The sequence below is a fragment of the Corvus moneduloides genome, chromosome 1 (genome assembly GCF_009650955.1).
Source record: "Corvus moneduloides isolate bCorMon1 chromosome 1, bCorMon1.pri, whole genome shotgun sequence".
NCBI lineage: Eukaryota > Metazoa > Chordata > Aves > Passeriformes > Corvidae > Corvus > Corvus moneduloides.
In genome coordinates this window covers 115,183,328-115,202,505 of record NC_045476.1, presented here as the reverse complement: position 1 = coordinate 115,202,505, position 19,178 = coordinate 115,183,328, and the positions used below count along the sequence as shown (strand labels likewise).

General features: G+C 39.8%; 1 protein-coding gene across 3 annotated transcripts in view; it reads right to left on the bottom strand.

The window, feature by feature from the left end:
* LAMA3 (laminin subunit alpha 3) overlaps positions 1-19,178 on the bottom strand; it is a 111,279-nt gene that overhangs the window by 64,874 nt on the left and 27,227 nt on the right. For 2 of the 3 annotated variants that reach the window (XM_032123642.1, XM_032123662.1), the window contains exons 8-20: positions 17,438-17,556; positions 13,619-13,709; positions 12,481-12,612; positions 10,991-11,053; positions 9,896-9,937; positions 9,628-9,765; positions 8,647-8,781; positions 5,567-5,613; positions 4,567-4,666; positions 3,300-3,352; positions 2,813-2,918; positions 1,771-1,870; positions 731-887 (exon numbers count right to left, since the gene is read on the bottom strand). In XM_032123642.1, coding sequence (XP_031979533.1) covers positions 731-887; positions 1,771-1,870; positions 2,813-2,918; positions 3,300-3,352; positions 4,567-4,666; positions 5,567-5,613; positions 8,647-8,781; positions 9,628-9,765; positions 9,896-9,937; positions 10,991-11,053; positions 12,481-12,612; positions 13,619-13,709; positions 17,438-17,556 — 1,283 coding nt within the window. The remainder of the gene's footprint in view (positions 1-730; positions 888-1,770; positions 1,871-2,812; positions 2,919-3,299; positions 3,353-4,566; positions 4,667-5,566; positions 5,614-8,646; positions 8,782-9,627; positions 9,766-9,895; positions 9,938-10,990; positions 11,054-12,480; positions 12,613-13,618; positions 13,710-17,437; positions 17,557-19,178) is intronic. The other variant, XM_032123652.1, reaches the window with a different exon arrangement.

Here is a 19,178-nt window from a genome sequence, read left to right as displayed (position 1 = left end):
TACTCAAACCTAATGTTTTAAAATCCTGCTTCACTTGATCAGCAGTTCAGTCCAAAGCCAGAAGCTCCCTTCTCCGAGAAATTATGGTGACTTTCTACCTGTGATTTACTTATTCCCTCAGCTATTGTTTAGTTTATTCATAGTCTGTCATGAAACTAAAATAAATGTTGCCAATACAACCCTGCTCACAACTTCTTTTACTGAACCACACACTTTCCTGTTTGCTGTAATAATACATAATAAAAGCCGGCACCTTTCTCTTCTTTACCCAATACAAGATGCCTTCAGTGACAGCACTGTGATTGTACCTGAAAATCTTATGGACAGAGACTGCCACAGAACCGTGCAATTCAAATTATTTAGCCAAGCATTAATCTTCTGCTGTTTCTGCTGTTCTTGGCATGACAAGAATTTCTGCACTTAGTATTAAAGACTTTAAAGCTATATGTTCCTTTCTTTACACCTATCTCATAAAAAAACCAACCTCAAAGAAAATCTCTGATGAAGACACACTTGCTGAAGCAATGTGCAAATGACCTGACAGTAATACCAACACTCACTAATCCAAACAGCAGCATAGTGCCAAAGGGTTTGGATTAGTGAGATCCTGTTCTTTTTTCTGTCTTTTCTCCATGACCTTCCACACACACAGCAGCACTATAAAGACATATGTACCATGCACTTTTGTTTTCATTTTCACCCCAAAGTCTTGAGTGAAATACCAGCTTACTTGTATAGAGGACATCAGGGCATATCCTCTCCAACTGAAGCTAGGAAATTCCTGAGGATCATAGCCAAACCGAATTTTCCCTCCTTCGACAGTAGCACCATCTTCAATCTCAAACTTCATGTGGTGCAGATCAGGAAAAAAATAGTTTCTTTCAGGCCTTTCAAGGAGAAAAAAATCCACAACAAATCAACAAAGAATTACCAGTCATTTATGATCTACGTCTAACGGCAAAAAAGCAGTGGAAGGGAGGTGATCTGCTGCTGACTGAGGAATTCTGACAGCAGCTTGTAGATTCAAGACACCTGGAAAGAGGGATGCAACGAGTCTTCCTTCCAGAAGCTTTTACAGCTTTCATACTTTTTCCTATACAACTCTTGATAGATATGCAATACTATTGCAGAACTGGTATTGGTTATTTAAGGAAACAAGTCAGAAAAACTTATTAAAATATAGGAAGGAAACTGCCCAGGAAAATTAATATCAATAACTAGTGCAATTTACCAAGTTAATTGTGGTGCTCTCTTCACCCATTCCTTTTCCTATCCCCTGTTGCTCCCCCCCGCTTTCCCCTGCCCCTAGCCCTGGCCCCTCCCTCGGGCTCTCCCTATTGGTTCCTGTACCCCAACTCCGCCCAGGTACCGCCCCTGCGATCTGACAAAACCCCCCTGCACCCAGATCAGGAGGTCTCTCTGCCTCTGGGGATCACCAGGAAAAATCCTCTGAAACCCTCGTGGAGGGTCCCTTCTCGCCTCCTTCGCCGTCACTGTGCTGTAGAGCTGACAGCCACCGGAGCAAGAGTGCGGGGCCGTCCGAAATGGACTACGGGAGGGCGGAATGGCTGCCCTGCCCTAAGCAGCCCCGCTGAGCTCCCAGGGAAAGCTGCAGCTTGCTAAACCAAACCTAGCACTGCAACAGTTAATTATCAACAAATCCAAAAAGAAATTTGTCACATGAAAGTTTAACAAGGGACTTATGGACAGTTTCAAAAGAACTGTGCTGAAGCTCTGCCAGGAGCTACCAGGAACCCCAGCTGGACTCACTCCCGACAGGTCGTGCCCACGATGTGTGGCCTGCACTGGCAGCTGCCCAAGGGCTGGGAACAGGCTGGGCTGAGGGATCCTCCAACGTCGCACTGGCAGCCTGTAAGGCCAAGAGCAAAAGCCAATCAGAAAAAGAGTGACAAAAGTTACCAGAAAACACTCCACGGCTTCACCTAATTAAGCACCATTAATGACTAGTTTCCTCCTCCCAGAGCCCTTCAGACTCTTTCAAACACAACTTAATACATGTGCATAAGCTGCAATTATTTTGAGTTTCCCATGTTTGTGCCTGTGGTTTTTTTAATTTCTCCTTAGAATGTAACAAAAGTCACTTTTAAAAAAACCTCAAATAATAGACCATGCCACATTGCTAAATGCAGGGCTGCAGTTTTGCAGAACAGCTATTCGGATGTTTTCCTAGCAAGTCAAAATTTCTGCAGCAACATCACAAATAATAATTATTAAAAAAACCCCCACAAACAACAAAATCTAAAACCTAACTTTAAAAACTTGCAAGATGTCAATTTTTCAAAGTCTGGTACCCCAATATTTAATCTATCTGACAAAATTACAATGTATGTGTTCATATAACATGCATATTTTCAACTGACACTGGACAACAATATTGAATGACTTTCTACAGGAGACAGGACTTGTGGCACCAACTAAAGGACACCTCTAGTAACGAGGTATATAATATGCTGTACTAAGGAACAAGTATGTCAAGGCTAAAAATTTCAAGCTGGATTGAAAGGCTGAGTGCTCCTAAAAAAGTATTGATGTCACAGTCTAAAAGCACCCTGTTTTCTAAGACATGCACAAAATGACTGGGAAGCACAGCGGTAACATCTGCCTTGTTCCTTCTCCTGCTGAAAGGCAAAGAGGAGTCACACAGATTACAAGCAACTACCAGCACCAGTGCACAATGCTGTGCACATGGGTAACCCAAACATCCCCATTCTAAAAGTATAGCCTAGGGAATTCTAAAGACTTCTGTGCTAAGTGCAAATGTTCCACTAGAGATGTCCTTTATTCATTTTACCTTGGCAGCCAAAGTAATTCTTTTTTTCAAGAGCATAATAACCAGCTTCACAAGTGTCACAGGAATCTCCACAAACATTAGATTTGCAGTAACAGTGCCCATTTTCCTGTGAAAAAAATAAATTTAATCAAAAATGTTTCAGTACCTTTCCAGAATTTTAATCTTTCAATACTCTGAATTCCCACTAATTCTAAAGAGGAAAAACTTTCTAATCTCAACAAAAAACCCCCATTATCTGGACATTATTTCTGTCATTTATCATCTTCAATAAACAGACTAGAAAATACATAAACTCAAGAAGACAAAAATTTTTAAAAGCTTTATATATCCCTAGGATGTATAAAATTGACTATTTGCTGTATAGAACTAGCTGGTTTATGTTCAAAAGCAATAAACAGTACTAAGATTTCTACCTTAGAAAATGTTACAATAATTTATCTTTACAATAATCAATTTAATGAATATCTTTCTTTTAATTTCACTTTACCTGCTGACATTCTCCAACTCCACTTAGTGTTCCACTCACATCGCACTGGCATGCTGTACAGATGAAAGAAAAAAATGACACCTGCATTTCATCTTCTCGTGATACTTTGCAGGGAAAAACCCCACAACCCTGGATCTGCAATTTGGAGTCAAAGTGCCACAAGGTGGATTTTACTCTGGAAGGTTCAGAACAGCAGACAGATAATGGTATGAGGTGAGAAGAAAAAGAGGAGAAAGAATGAGGACTTCTAAGTAGTATGTGTGATTTCCTGGTGTGTTTTAAAGTGATCTAGCTTGTATTTGACAAAAACCAGTATTGAGTTGGAATTGAACAGAATTGAGTTTGAATATTGAACAACTTGAACAATTGTTTTCTTTCATAGAAACATTCAGACAATTGATACAAAACAGCATCTTCCAGCCAGACCAGCAACTTCCATTCTGCAGTGATACTCTGGGACCAAATCAACTCTCCATATGAATAGAAATGGAGAAAATATTGCAGGGAGGAGCTATGCTGACCTAGAAATTTGGAGAAACCCAGTACTGACTCTTTGACTGAAGGCAGAGAAGATGAATTATGTGAAAAGTGCAGTACTTAATATTTGAGGAGTTGTTTAGTATTTAGAGATCTGAAGTAAAAAATGTAATGACACCATTATCAGGTCTAAAGCTACTCATCCTATCTAAGTGGCTGTCGTGGTGGAATCTGTTCCAAAGAAAATAGTTGGAGAGACTCTTTAAAAATTTTTTTATCTTTACCCTTTTTAATCTTCATTATCATTATCTGCCTGAAAAACATATACTCCCTGTTGGAAAACATTGACAATCACAGATTTATTATTATAAAGATAAAAACCATAACAGATTTGTCACACCCTGAGGCCACAAGAAGGCTTTACACTGCAAGTTAGGAAAGAATATAAAGTGAAAAAGCACCTTTTTTCTCAATGAGCCAAATTCTGATTTCATGTTTACAGGCAAAAATCCTGTCTCTCTCCAGTAAATCTGCCATAGGGCCATCTGAAGTGAACATCATTGTAACTTCAGAGCACACCCTGATTCAAGTGTGCAAACACACATGAAATTATGGGCTGTTTTGTGAAAGTAAATGCTGGTATCATGGGTAATTTGGTGTTACAATTAAGCAGCATGAGAGACATGCTGTTAACCAGAGTTGTGAAAGTCACAAAGAGCAGCAAAGATAGTGTCAGAGAAGGCAGATGACTACATTTCATAAGCCAGAAAAACGTGTCATGAAGCCATACCTGTACATCCCTCGGGGTTTTCTTTGGCCAGGTTCCAGTACAAGGGTTTGCATTTACTGCAGGTAGGACCTTCAACGTTCTGGAGACATTGACAATATCCCTAACAACAGAAAGGAGCTAATATGGGTTCTCCTGTTTCATAAAAAACTTACTGCTCTTTACTACTAAGAAAAAACTAATATTGTTAAGAGCTCATGCAGTTTACTGACTTCTACAGATACACGGATCTCAGGCTGATTCAGACATCTTAGATTTTTGTCTCATACTATCAGCACAGGATTATTCCACTCTGCATATTTTTCATGAATCTAATTTATTCTAAGGGTCCCAAAGGATGTGCTTTCCAATTCTTTTATAGCCTTATTAGAACTGCTCTGAAGTATTAACTGCTTTGCACAAAGTATAAACTCCATATTTTCTTAAAAACAATAATTCATTTTCATATTTAGTCTTATCTTTATTGGTGGAAGACAGACATAACCCTATACAGGAGCCTACATAGGTACCCGTACTATCCATCAGACTCACCCTTTAGGTGGTCTTTGCTACACATTTAACAATGACTGTGATTTCTGGTAATATGCAACCACTAATAACCATCATCATATTAATAACAGTAATAGTGGAACAGCAACAAAGATGTAATGATTTTTCAAGAATAATTTCATGTTGAAAGGCCTGTTGCAACCCAGAACCAGGTCTTAGAGACATGCATAGGCTTATAGCTTCATGTATATGTTAGTGTTAAGAGTACACCAAAAAGACATAAACAGTATGCATATAAAAGATAAAAAGCCCCCACCCTTGACAAGGGTTTGCACTGGTATGACCAAAGAACAAAACAAAACATTTATTTCTGCCCATACTCTGCAAACAAACTCGTGCAATTCTTTTAGAGTCTAAGAGCAGGCTTCAGGGCTTGAGAAAGGAGTTGGATGTGTTCAGCAAAGGTACATAAATTATTAACATGCACTGTTAGCTGCAATGGCAGAATACTTACAGAGTGAGAACCAGCGCTACCTGCAGGGTCACACTCGCTGTTGATACCTTTATAAAACAAACACAGTGAAAGATCTTTTGAAAACAGAGCTGTGGAATGGAGTAGTGAAGAAGCACAATGTGGCAGGTGTGAGCTTGAAAGGGCTTTTTAATATGTTACCTCGGAGGGACTCAAATACCTTAAACTCCAAGACAGCAGAAGCCTTTAACAATTATTTTTTAAATGTGTATTTAGCCTGATTTATAGTATTTGGGTTTGTATGCAAAGCAGTCACTTGGAAAAACAGAACACTAACCTATGGAACTGACAGACATTTTCTCAAAGTTCCTGTGCCATCAAAATGGAAATCTTTTAAATGGACATATATTTGAGAAGATTTCTTTTCTTCCGTGTTGCAGATATAAGAAGGAAAACCCCAGAAAAACTAGGGGAGTCTTTTACTCATGCAAGCAGTTGGGATAGCTGTAATATCCTGGAGCACACTGGTTGCATCTAAGCCCAGCATAGTTACTACGGCACAGACACCGCCCTCCAGGACCACATGTATTCCCCATCACAACTGCATTCTGCTCAGAGAAAAAAAATAACAGATGCACATCTAAATCTAGAATTTGCCAAAAAACTTACCTTTGAATGTAAATCAATCATTTGCATTCAGAAAACCAGACAAACCATGATTTTACCACCAAAAATAAATATCCTGAAACAGATGGTTATTCTGCAATTGCCTCCTCAACCACTGATAATCTTGGTTCTTGCAATTCTGTAATGCCCAGCTAAGAGATTCAGTTTGATGCCTTGCAAGACACATGTAAGGGACAGAAACCCATCTCACATTTGGAAAGAATGTCACATGAGAGAAATACTTAAAAGAATCTTTAAAATATATACTCAAAGGATGTTGTCAACTATTAACAATAAACTTCTCATGGAATTACCACTATTTTGGCTAAGAGCAGAAGACAAGACTTCCTATTTTATTGAGATGATGCTGGAATGTTCTGCAGGGTCACACTTCACAGGTACAGGAATGGGACCCCATCTGGGCATCCCAGCTGTCCCAAGTACAAGATGAAGTGCTGTAGTTAACCACTTGGAAGTTACAACTGGCAGAAAGGGCTGACTGACATGAATATAAAACAAACACTGTCTTCCTGTTACATGTTCATGTTTTTGGTTCCCCCTTTTGGTTCCTCTTTCTGCTGCAGTCAAAAACATCTGACTTTGCTGTGTTTACTTTAAAGATGCTTGGAAAGACACAGGGCTTGCTAGGAAGTTAGTATAAGAGAAATACAAATACTGAAGCTTCCAAGAACATCACCTACACTACAGTCCCCCATCAGCTGGCTATTATATTGCATTCTCTCCTAATTTTAGTATTACTGTTTTGTTTAAAGGCTTTGTTTTGATACCACTTTATTTGAATAAAGCTTCTATTGAGTTCAACAAGCTAAGACCAGAGAGATCAGTTCTAGTCACAGCAGCCCAAAAAATACAGGTCTGTCTCCCTTTTGAAGATGACAGCTCTTTACAGGAGTAGCAGGCTGGGCTGCTCACTTTCCACCACAGCTTGCAGCATGCTGTGTTAATTTATGTTTAAACCCATGGCAGCTCATTTTAACTGAACAAACTGTGAACTGCAGCAGTTCTGAGTAATCCCACTGACTGTATTTTCAACTATTTTTATCTGTCTTTTACAATTTGTTTTTGCATGCTCTTTTAAGCTTTTATTTCTCTTTTCAGCTTTTGGTGCTCCAAGATCAAACATATTCAATATGGGTTTGATTTGCTTTAAGATTGCTACTTGATTTTGTTCTAGGGAAAAAAAAAAAAGGTTATTTTAAGACCAGTGAACAGTGTGTACCAATGCAGGATCCTGATTTTATGTTTTTCATTAAAAATGTTCATCTACTCCAAACCATAAAACCCACAATTATGTGGTAGGTATTTCTTTATTCCACCCATTTTGTTTGGTAACACAACACAGTCTGTCTTTGCAAGGTGCCACAGTTTAACCCCAGCTGGCAACCAGGTACACGCAGCCACTCACACCCCACTCATGGGATGGGGAAAAGAATTGGGAAAAAAGGTAAAACACAGCACTGTACACAGTATTAGGAATAAAATTAACTCTTCCCCAGCTGAAACCAGGTCACGAGGCCATAAAGAATTCTGCTGTCCATTTATCAGAGATAAACAACTGCATAAGCCCAAAGGAAGAAGACTGACATAGCCAATAGCCAAAAATAACAAGAGAGAAGAAAGCAAATCATAATGTTGTACATAAATCTTGTTAATCAGTACAGGAAAGCACATACCAGAACTCTATAATACTCTATATTCTTTCTCAATGGCAAAATCACTAAGGATTAAGGGTCCCTCTCTCACTCACTTTAAAGGCAGATAAAACCTAGGGCCAAGTAGGACTTGATGGGAGTCCTCGTATGCACACAAGACCATTATGATACTCAAAAGTTATACTCCATTAATTTCCCTGTCTTGTAAAAAAGCAGGCTAGTCCTTGGTGGGAAACCCCATAGAGATCTTTCATGTTTCATGCCTACATGGAGAGAGGTTGGGTCAATGCTTGTCAGGTGATCTTAAAATGAGTGAGAAACCACCATGAAGGGCAAAACGAGGGCTTCGGATTTTCATATTTACAGAACACACATTTTACAAGGTAGCAAACAAGGACCCTCTGCAAATTCAGACCGGTGCTTCACAGCTCTGCTCTGCTGGTTCCTCAGCAGTCAAGTGTGCCCTGTTGCTGTGGGCCTCCATGTGAGAACAGCTTTCAAATGCTTGGTTATTAGTAAGACAGCTGTGCTGACTGAGGGTACATCAGTCTGACCATGAGGGGAAAAAAAAGCCTGTGAGGAAAAGGACTATATAATTCTTCCCTACTATTGAAACATGCCTGAAATTGGAGAATTAGAATATAAGAGGATTTCACTGTAGAGCAGAAGAGGGAGTTGCCCATTTGCTGCTGTGAACGTTGCTTTGGCTGCTGTCCTGGAAAGCACTCCTGTCTGCCTTTTCAGGGGCCTGTTTGATGCTGTACATGCAATGAGCAGCCTTACCTTGACAGGCAGGGAATGAGTGGTGGCCAGACTGGCAGCTGTCACACTGAAGTCCAGCGACCCCTGAGCGACAAAGACACCTCCCAAGAAAATCGCAGACTTCGGGCTGGGTACCCAGCAAGTTACATTCACACACTGCCAATGAGAAAAGATACTTCAGAGGCAGCTTCTGCACAGGCACAGGCTCTCTTCTTTTATCTTTCTTGAAATAAAAATATATATGGAAAAAAGAGCAGAAAAAGCAACTCCCTGCTCCCTGATGCTCAACAGAACCACAATTTTCCCATCAAATTTATATGGGTTCATAACAGCTTTTATTGATTGCTCACATCTGTAAAAATTCAGGAACAAGGAAAACATTAACGAAAGAGCAGTGACGCTGGCTCAAAGTTCAGTTATCAGTGTCAAAGCACTACACCTGGCCTGGCCCCACTGAGAGTCTGATTTATCAGTCCCAAGTGGTATGCCAGCTATTGAAAGTAGTTCCATCACTTCTGGGACTGAACCCAAACAATTTATGGTTTAGATTTACAATCTCAGGTGAGAGTGGTTAATAAATTGCCTAGAAAGACAGTATAGAGACAGTTATTGATGTTCAAAACCAGTCAGTATTCTAGTATTGATTAGATAGGGTAGCTTGGTGCATCAAAGTGAGGTTGCTAACTTATATCAAACACAATTAAAAAAAAAAATTCCAAGGATAAGTAACAGAAATGCTTCCACAGTTATTCTAAGTTTAATTAATGTTACTAAATCCAACCACAAACTAGAGTCTGGCAGCTGAATCAAACAGCAGACAGCAACCAAGGAAAGGGGGGCATTTTTAGATCAAAATCTTCCCTTGTCACATTATTCTCCTTTGACTTGTGTGAGTTTTGGGACAGCCTGCTATGAATACATGTCCATGGCAAAATAACAACACCCTTCAGGATAAAACTTGGTGTTTTGGATATGCTTGCCAAAAGGGAATGTTTGGCTTACCCTGGCAGAAGGGGTACTGAAAATACCCAGCTGCACAGGTATCACAGGAAAAACCCCCAAATCCAGTTCGACATCTGCACTGCCCGGTGCTTCCATCACAGTCACTGCCCAGCACTCCCGCACCATGGCACTGGCACGCTGAAGAGCAATTTGTAAAGAAAACATTTGCAGTATTATGATCTTAAAGCTCCTACTTCCCTTGGAAGCCAAAGGCTGGCATTTATGCTGGAGCACAGGCTCCAAGTGTCAAAGAAACGACATCACTTACGCAGACACTGGGGGCCAAAATACCCTGGTTTGCAGCCTCCTTCTAGTTAAAACAGGAAAGGAGAAGAAAAAAAAACAAAGTTAGTGCATCAAATCACAGAATTCATTATCATTTTTCAGAGATAAACAGATCAGTAGTTGGTAAATATTACTCTTGAACAAAAATACCCTATTTGTATGAGCCTTACATGCAAATCTCATTTAAAAAACAACCTGTAATTGTGCTTAGTCTAACAGCACAAACTTACTACTTCTACAGAAACTTCCTCTTAGAGGCAGCTGCCTTTCTTATGCCTTCAAATTCTGATGCTGCTCATTGTAAATAGCTCAAGATGTTTTCTCCTGTTATATTTATTCACTTTCCTTCAGAGTTTTCCTTCTTCTTTTTAAAAATTTGTGAGAAAAGGGGATATGCAACAGAGCACACCGAGGTCTACCAGGGCAATTATTCTGGATGCTGTAAAAAGGTGAAGTGCATTATAAGTATGCAAATGATTAAGTGCTAGCTGTGATGATGTCTCTGTTGTGCAGTATGATAATACAGACTAAAAAATGTAAGCCCACCAAGGGAATCATTGTGTGGAGGCAACTTTGCAGTGAGCTGAAAAAGAAATATGAACCTTTCTTAGAAATCAAAATCTTTCAGTGCCAAGGGCAATGTACAATTTGCCAGGTGAGAGAGGACAGTCCAGAGGCAGAGGCCAGTTAGCCTGAAGAAAGAGATTTACACTGCAAAGCAATGGTTGTTGTGTCAGAGAGCTGTACATGTCAGAAAGTCTTGATGGATCTGTTCTTAAGTGCACCAAACAAGATGGTCAGCCCCTCCTGCAGATGTTTGCCGGAGGCTGGCCGAAGTTACTTTGATCCATAACTCTTTCTGGAGCTAGCCCACTAAACTGCTTAGTACAAACATGACAATATGATGAACTTCTGGCAAAAACAGAGGTTCTCTTGAAAGATAAATACCAACAGAGGCAAAACTACTACATAAAGATCAACTCAATGATTCTACAAAAGACCAGGCGCCACTAAAACAGTGAAAAACAGCAACATGGGGAAAAACAATGAAATGGGGAAAAAAACACCAAGAACTTGCCTATTATGTCACCAGCCACAGCATCTCTTGGAATCGAAGAAGTAAAAGGATATACAGGAGTATCTTTAAAACAAAAGAAACAACGAGGTATTTGAAACAAACACATTCATTTCATTAAAAATCATGACGAATAATGAAGCAACCTCCTGTCAATATAGAGAGCACGATATGCATATGACTCTAGTAACCAACTTCAGCTTAGTTTTCTTTAGTTTTCTTAGGAAAGAGATAAGAGACAGTGTACTTTTGATTTCCAATTCAGGTACAAACCTCCCTTCTCTAAAAAGCAGCATGAAAGGCCAGACACCATTCAGAAATGCCACAAGGTTGCTTTCCTGCTCCCTATCCTTTCATGCAGAAAGCTTTCTTACACTAGACAGCATTGTGAGAGTTATCTAAGGAGCTCCATATTTACGTCACATTTCCTGCTTCCAGCTGAAGGTCCATCTCCTTCTGTGTGGCATTACCACTTGATACGTGAACTGCCATAAGTTATGACATGTACAGTACATCTTAGGAGCTTTTTACTTGAGAGTCCTCCAGATTGCTGGATTGTCTTTCCCATTCTTAAACATTCTTGCATTGAGATAGAATCCAAAATCAATGAGCTACAAACATCCATGGGACTTAGATCAATGTCTACCTGAGATGAACTTCGGTAAAAATGTTGAATTTCAATCATGAGGATATAGGAGATGTGATAACCTAGAATGTACTGTACAGACAGGATTTATTCTATCACAGACATTGAATTCAGACAACATTCAATTTTCACAGGGTTTTTTTTCCTTTGTTTTGTATTGTTTTCTTGTGTTTTTATTGTGGTACCTCTCTTCTAGTCAGACCTCAGATCTGGTCCCAGATCAACCCTTGTTTTTTATCAGCTGTCAGAAACACACTTCTTTCTCCTGAGGGCACAAAACATCCCACTGATGCATTTTTGCAATCTTTTCATGGAGTCAGAAGCTTTTATGCAGCAAATACAATCCTGATGCTACATTTCCTGCTCAGTTATTTTATATATAATTTTTTATGGGAAAAGCATTGTTTATCAGAGAGGCAAGTTCCAAATCCTAGGAGGTGTCAAGGAGAACACACACCCATTTGCTCCCCCTCATTACAGACATAGAACTACTTCCCTGTCCAGGTGGTCTTTATCCCCACAAATCCTGACACATGTTTAAACAATTTGTTCAGGGCTTTAGGACTAGAGTTCACAACTTACTGAGAATAGGCTGTAAACTTGATGTCTCCAATGAATGCAGAATTGTGAGAATGCAGCACAATCTCTTTGTCTTTCAAGTCGCTATCATTTTGTTAAATAAACCCAACTCTCTTCAGTAGTATAACAACTGATTTATCAGAACACATAAACATGTGAAGCTGAGATGCCAGATGTTTTTCAACCAAGTCAAGAGGCGTGAAAACCATTAATTCTTTAATGCACATTTAAAATACGGAAAAAGGGGCAATTTTACTTGTATACTTACAGACACAAAATGGATAACCATAGAATCCGTCAGCACAGCGTTCACAGTGGTCTCCCTGGAAATTCTGCTTACAGAAGCAGCGGCCAGACCCTTCCTCACAGCCATCTGCATGCTCCAAGTTACAACTGCAGGCTAAGTAAAAGCACCAGCAATTAGGCACTCTTTGGAAAATAATTAATTTGCCTTTTACAGCAGCGCACAATGGCATTATAACAATAAACTTGCAGATGTGAATGACTCATTATTTAAAGAGTTAACATTTCCCAAGTACTTACATATCACCAATACATCCCTTAAAAGGAAAACCCATGTTATTTTCTTAGAGTGTTCAGGGTTTTTTAATTCCAAAAGCTGCACGTTGTTCCTCCACAGGACTGCAGCAATTTTCCTGTGGCAACAACTCCTCTGTCTCCATGATCTAGGCTAAGCACCACACTATTCCCTTTCACTTACACACTACATGCAACACTATGACCACAGCTCTGCTGACTTCCCACTCCTTTCAATCCCCGAACACAACATAACTGTAGTTTCCTTCTACCTGTCACATGGCTCCTTCAGCCTGTTCATAATCCAACACCTAGCTCTTACCTATACTCAGTTCTTTTTCAGATGTTCTATCAGTAATTACCCCATTGCATCACTTATTAATCAGTGGGCTCAGCACTGCATAAGATCAGAGTAGTTACCCTTGTGACCTTTTGAGCTATAGAATAAAATTTTCAAGTAACCCAAGAGTCACAGGATACCTCACATGTACATCAGAGAGCTAAGAGAAACAAGATCATGAGAGCAGGAGATGAGAATGGCTTCGTAGAGATCCTGAGATCCTCCTCACTGTGGGGTGTATTGCAGCACTCCAGGTTTCCATCATCCTATCTCCCCAGTACCCTTTTACGGCCTACTTCCTCTTATTATCCTTCTGCTGTTCTGAAGATTTATGCTCATATGACACATAAGTTGAGAAGAATACAATTTAAAAGCTTTAAAGCAACACAGAAATTCATTTGTAGCTATTCTCCAACATCTTTTGACCACTTTTTCATTTTTGCCTCCCCAAAAGATGCACCCTATGCCTTGATTATAGCCCAAATCCCTCAAGCCACCAGGAGAAGATACTCCATAGAGAAGGACTCACGTATACAACCACCGGGAGCTCTCACTGGAACACCGTAAGGACGATAGTAGCCTTTTGCACACTTCTCACAGTTGATCCCAGCTGTGTTATGCTGTGTAAAATAAAACAAAAGGATAATATGAGATAAAGAGAGGAACTTGGAAGAATTAAGAAACAATAACATCCTTTACACTGTTTCTATGTACAACTAAGAAGGGGAAAAAAGAATGGAATAGGACTGCAATAGACATCAATCATTATGTGGTGTTCTTTAACCACCTGTTCTCTACAGGCTTCTGAATTGTGGTATTCTCACATAAAGCAGCTGAATTTTATCTTTAAAGCACTATAAACCCCTCCTCCCATTAAAAAAAAATTGAAAAAATATTGCTTTATATCATATAATATCTCTTTTTAGGCTACTTTCTTACTATGATGTATATATTGTTCAAGCAACTGCATAATGAATTTTTGCTTATACTGTATATTAATTTTCAAATACCTTGTGTCTAAGATCAGCAAGACCAAAATAAACCAAAAGCTGAACAGTGCAGTTCAAACCAGATTTTCCATTAGAAAAGTATATGTCTCTATAAATAAGTCGTTTAGGCACACACACACACAAAAAGATCCTAAGCAATTTGAATTACAGCAGTGATGGCAAGTACTAGTTGAGTAAATCATGGTCATGAGGCATCCTGATGAGCTCATAGACATGAGAGCTGGGGAACCAGAGCAGGAAGCTCTGCCCTGGAGCAACCAAAGCATTTCTCCCACTCCCTGTTTAGTTCCTCCTTAGGGAGTGTTGCAATTCAGGGCTGTGCAGGGACACAGCCTTTCCTGGATGGACTGGTGGGCAGTTCATGAGCAGGGCACTCAGGACTCTGCACATTCTTCAGTGGCTACTGGTGCTCACTCTAGTGGCACATCAGTGGCCCCAGCCCAGACAGAGCTTCAGGAGGATGCCAGAGAGACAATGCAGCAGGGTGCAGTTAATCCAGAAGTTATTTTCAATGTATGAAAGACAAGCAAACAAGACAATAGCAGAATTACAGTTCTGGGCTTCTGAAAATCAGATTTGTCCTTGTTCAGATCGCTGCTTGACAAGATCCTGTGTGAAGTGTCCTGGGTGGGAACAGGGACCAAGAGCTCATAGACAGCCTCCTTAGAACAAGGAAGTTCTTTCCAATGTGCAAGCATGGCAGAAGGCCAGCACAGATAAACACAGAGTTCCTGATTGATCTCAAGCTCAAAGAGAAAGTACATGGAAGGTGGAAGCAGGGACAGGCTACTTGGTGGCAAGAGAAAGACATTGCCCAAACATGCAGTAGTGGAGTTAGGAAAGCCAAAGCTTAGCAGAGATAAAACGAGGAAGGAAGGTGAAACACAAAAAGAAAGATTCCAAGAGTAGAGCAGCAGCAAAACAAAAGCTAAGGGGGTAGGGGCCCACTGCTCACCAGGGAAGGAGATCCAGTGAACAAATTATCTTAGAACATACAAAGGACAGGAAGGTGATGGGACACATCCAGCATAGTGTGCCTAGGGCAAAGTATGCCCAATCAACCTCATGGAGCTGTGTGATACGATGACAGGTGCTCTGGACAGACCCACTCAGATGGTGAGGGACTGAAGCACATGCCATCAAAGAAGAGGCTGAGATGGTTGGGTTTCTTCAGCGTTGAGAAGAGAAGGGTGAATTTATTGCTCCCTACAACTGCCTGATCAGAGAATACAAAGGGGATGGACCCAGACTCTTAGGAGAGGTGCTCAGCAAAAGGATGAGAGGCAATAGGCACAGACTGGAACATGGAAAATTTCAGTTCGATATTAGGGACAAAATTTATCATGCAGGCAGTCAAACACTGAAACAGGTTGCCATGAGTGGTTGTGGCATTCCAATCTTTGGAGGTGTTCCAAGCTTGGAGGAATGAGTTCCTGAGCAACCTGATCTAATTACACCTACTTTGAGTAGGACTATGTGATTTCCAGAGCTCCTTTGTCATCATACTCTAAAGAAACTGATTCTATCTTCTATCTATCAATTACATCACTTCTTTGTTCAGGCATCCATTCCTAAAATGTTTCTTTCCCCTGACACAAACAGTAAAATTAAACTAAAATTAATGCGCTTTGTCGATGAAAACAAAAAAAAAAAAAAAAAAAGAAAGCTATAATTGGATCTATGGTAAACTCATTTAATCCACCTTAACTTCCACAAAATTAATTATAAACAATTCGTATCAGTCATATAACCAGGACTTGTAGATTTAGACTAATTTTGCTATTTTCTATCTTGGAAGCAGTATTGAAAGAAATGTTCTTTCATGAACAAAGAGCTGACAGAAAGGACCAACATGGGAAATCTTGCCAGACTGCATGAGCAAAGTTCTGCGCAGAAATGTCAACTGGAACACAAAGAACATTTCTTCTACTCACATTAGTAAAAATAACTCTACTCTCTTCTGCCTGCCTTTTGGACAACATCTGATTATATTAAGAAGAATATGGAAAACATACTGTTCACTGGATATTTCCCTTTTCTGTTGCTTAAATACAGCTATATTTTCAAATGCACAGCATGGTATTACATAAATCATGACACACAGGTTTCACAGGAACATAGAACTGATGATAATTTTGTTGTAATGCAGAATTCTGGTCAGCTGCTTATACATCAGATGACTTGACAACAAAAGGAAGACAGACTTCCAAGTAAGTCTGGATTTATTTAACCGTGAGATCACTGAACCAAAGAATAACTTAGGTTGTAAGGGACCTCAGGAGGTCAAGTAGTTCAGTCCCGCTCAAAGCAGAGAGAAGTCCAAAATCAGATCTTTATCGGAGTCTTGTTTGATCTTTCCTCATAGTCATTGCTAGAGTAGAACAAAATCAGAGTGAAAGAAATTCTCGTTCTTTCCAAGAGCGTGCTATCCTTTTATGACAGACACAGTGTAAAGTCTCTGATTCCAAATTTAAAACTTCTGATTGAATCCAATGGAGCCTCTAAGATAATTATGGGGCTGGAGCTCATTCACTCAGTTTTCAGGGGAACCTGAGGGAATGACTTTGGTTGGCTTGGAGGGGGGAGGTGCCTAATGGTCATTTTCCTCTACCTAAGACATCCTTCCTCCACACAAAAGACAGAACCAACTCTTCTCACATAAGCACAGCAAAAGCCCAAAAGCCAACTATCACAACCTGCAATTGGAGAAATTCCTACTGAACAAGAGTGTGATTAAGTGCTGTAAAAGATTACCCAGAGTGCGTGTAAAGTGCATCCTCAGAAATTTTCAGAATTCAACTGTTTCTCAGTGCAGCTGGATATAATTTTGCATCTAGCCTTGGTTTGAGTGGAGCACTAGTCCAAAGAATTTCAGAGGTCCCTTCTATGATTCTGTGCTTTCCCAATACCTATAACTTTCCATCTTGGTATAGTCTACATCCTCCTTTATTTCCACTGATGACAGAGAGCCCTCTGCCTTTTGCTGCAGTAAGGAACCAGCTGAGCCTGAGCTGGCATTTTATTTGGTTAATTTTACTTCCTTCTGTTAAGCAGGGAAATGGCAGAGTTTGCAACAAGAGGAAAGGGAATTTTTACAGTTGATTGTTACATTGTGTGGTTCTATTTCGATCACACAGGACTGAGCATCAATACAATTTTTATGTGTCTTTTACACATTAACAAGCAATGCTGAACAAGGTAAATTATTTTCACGCACCTTTTTCCACACTTTGAGTACAAGTAATAACACCATCAGAGAAATGGGCCTATCTGGACTGGTCAGACCCAAAACTACTGGTGTACACATTTATTTAAACTGATCAAAATGACCTTTTTACCTGGCAGTTAATGCAGACTCCTCCACCTTCATAATGCCCATGGATGTTTAAGCTTTCTCGACGCCGATCAACGTCAGCATCATAGTAACAATCAGTGGCATGTCCATGGCAATTGCAGGCTGAAAAAGTAATATTCCAAGTCAGCTTTTTTTATAATGATGGAATTTAGCAATCTCCAGCATTTACCTCTAGCAGAGGTAGAAAAGAAGATTAGATTTTTTTATGTGTGCATACACTCAGGCATCCTGGAGTATACTCAAATGCACATATTTACCCATAAACAACTGGATTTTCATACCAGAAACATAGTACAGTAATGTAGACATGAAGAAAACATGCAGATAGTCTTATCAGAGAAGGCAACAGTTGTACCATCTCAAAACTAAACTAGTTATGCATAAACGCAGGACTAGGAAGCTCCAGAAGAATGGCCACAGCAGTTTTTTTTAAATTATCAAAAACATGCTCAAATGTTTATCTTATTTTTTCATGCCTCAAAAATACATCTGGACTGATGCAATGTGCACTAAACCTTTATTTAAAATTAACAATTATAGAAAAGATATATACATTTAAATAAAAAGACCTACACCAAAGAGCTCTCATATTCAGCTGTAGATACAGATATACCAGCAAACTTGGCTATAATATAATCCTGAGTAGTAACCAACCATAACAGCAAACAAAATAGAATAAATCAAAGGGCCATAAATTCATTCCATGTCCTCTTTTCTTCCTGATCTGATCTTCCTTCTTTGCTGGAGAGGAAAATGGGATGTTTTTTGAAAGAATGAAGAAAGCAAAACCAGGCTTCCCCAAGCATCTCAGTGCTAGTTGATCTTTTAATTACAGCTGCTTCAGCACCCCAGGGCAACCTTCCCAGGAAATTCCTGAAGTTATGACTTGATAAAGCTATTACTTCATGTTTAGGGAAATCCTCCCTTCATCTGGACTAGGGGACACAATACCCTGAAAGGTAATGGGTTACAGAAGCTAAGGGCTCTGGCCCTTCTTCAGGATGAGAGAAGCAAATGGGAGGTAATTCTTCCAAAGTCTATTCCCAGTTCCTGGTACAACTGGGAGCACAACTCAGGGACAACTGATTCTCCATTCTTGCTACATAATCATACAGACGAGAAGAGAAACTAGATCATTCTCTGTATCTTCTCTATGTCTTTTTCTCTGAAGAACTGTGGATAAGGAAACCTTTTCCCAAAAATTACCAACCACACAGCTGAGGAGGTGCCCTGATATCAGGTTCTCTTATGGTCTGCCGACAAGAACTGGATAGGGTTCAAGACTGGGCTCCCTGGCCAGGTTGCAATAGCCTATGAAGATCTTTGGGTTTTCTTACTCATATAATTCTTCAAGAAAACAAAAAGTTACACAATGAGATGCCGGCTTAAGATATTAAGTCAAAAAAGGAAAAAAAGATAATATTATATATATATAAAACATATATATATATATATATATATACACATGTAATTAACAATGTAAATAAAACCTCCCTTGCCTCTAGGGCCAAACCATCTGTGAGGTACAGCTCAGCTATGTGTTCTAACAGCAATGGAAAATTGCTTCCTCTGATTATAGTAATAGCATTTTCACTGATAGGGGAATAGAACCCCCTTCTACCTCATCAAACACCTTTTCACCACTTTGGGCCATTTGCTGATCCATACGTACTGGGAAGCTCACAGCCAAATGTTGGGCTGATCCCTATAAGCTCCCACCAACC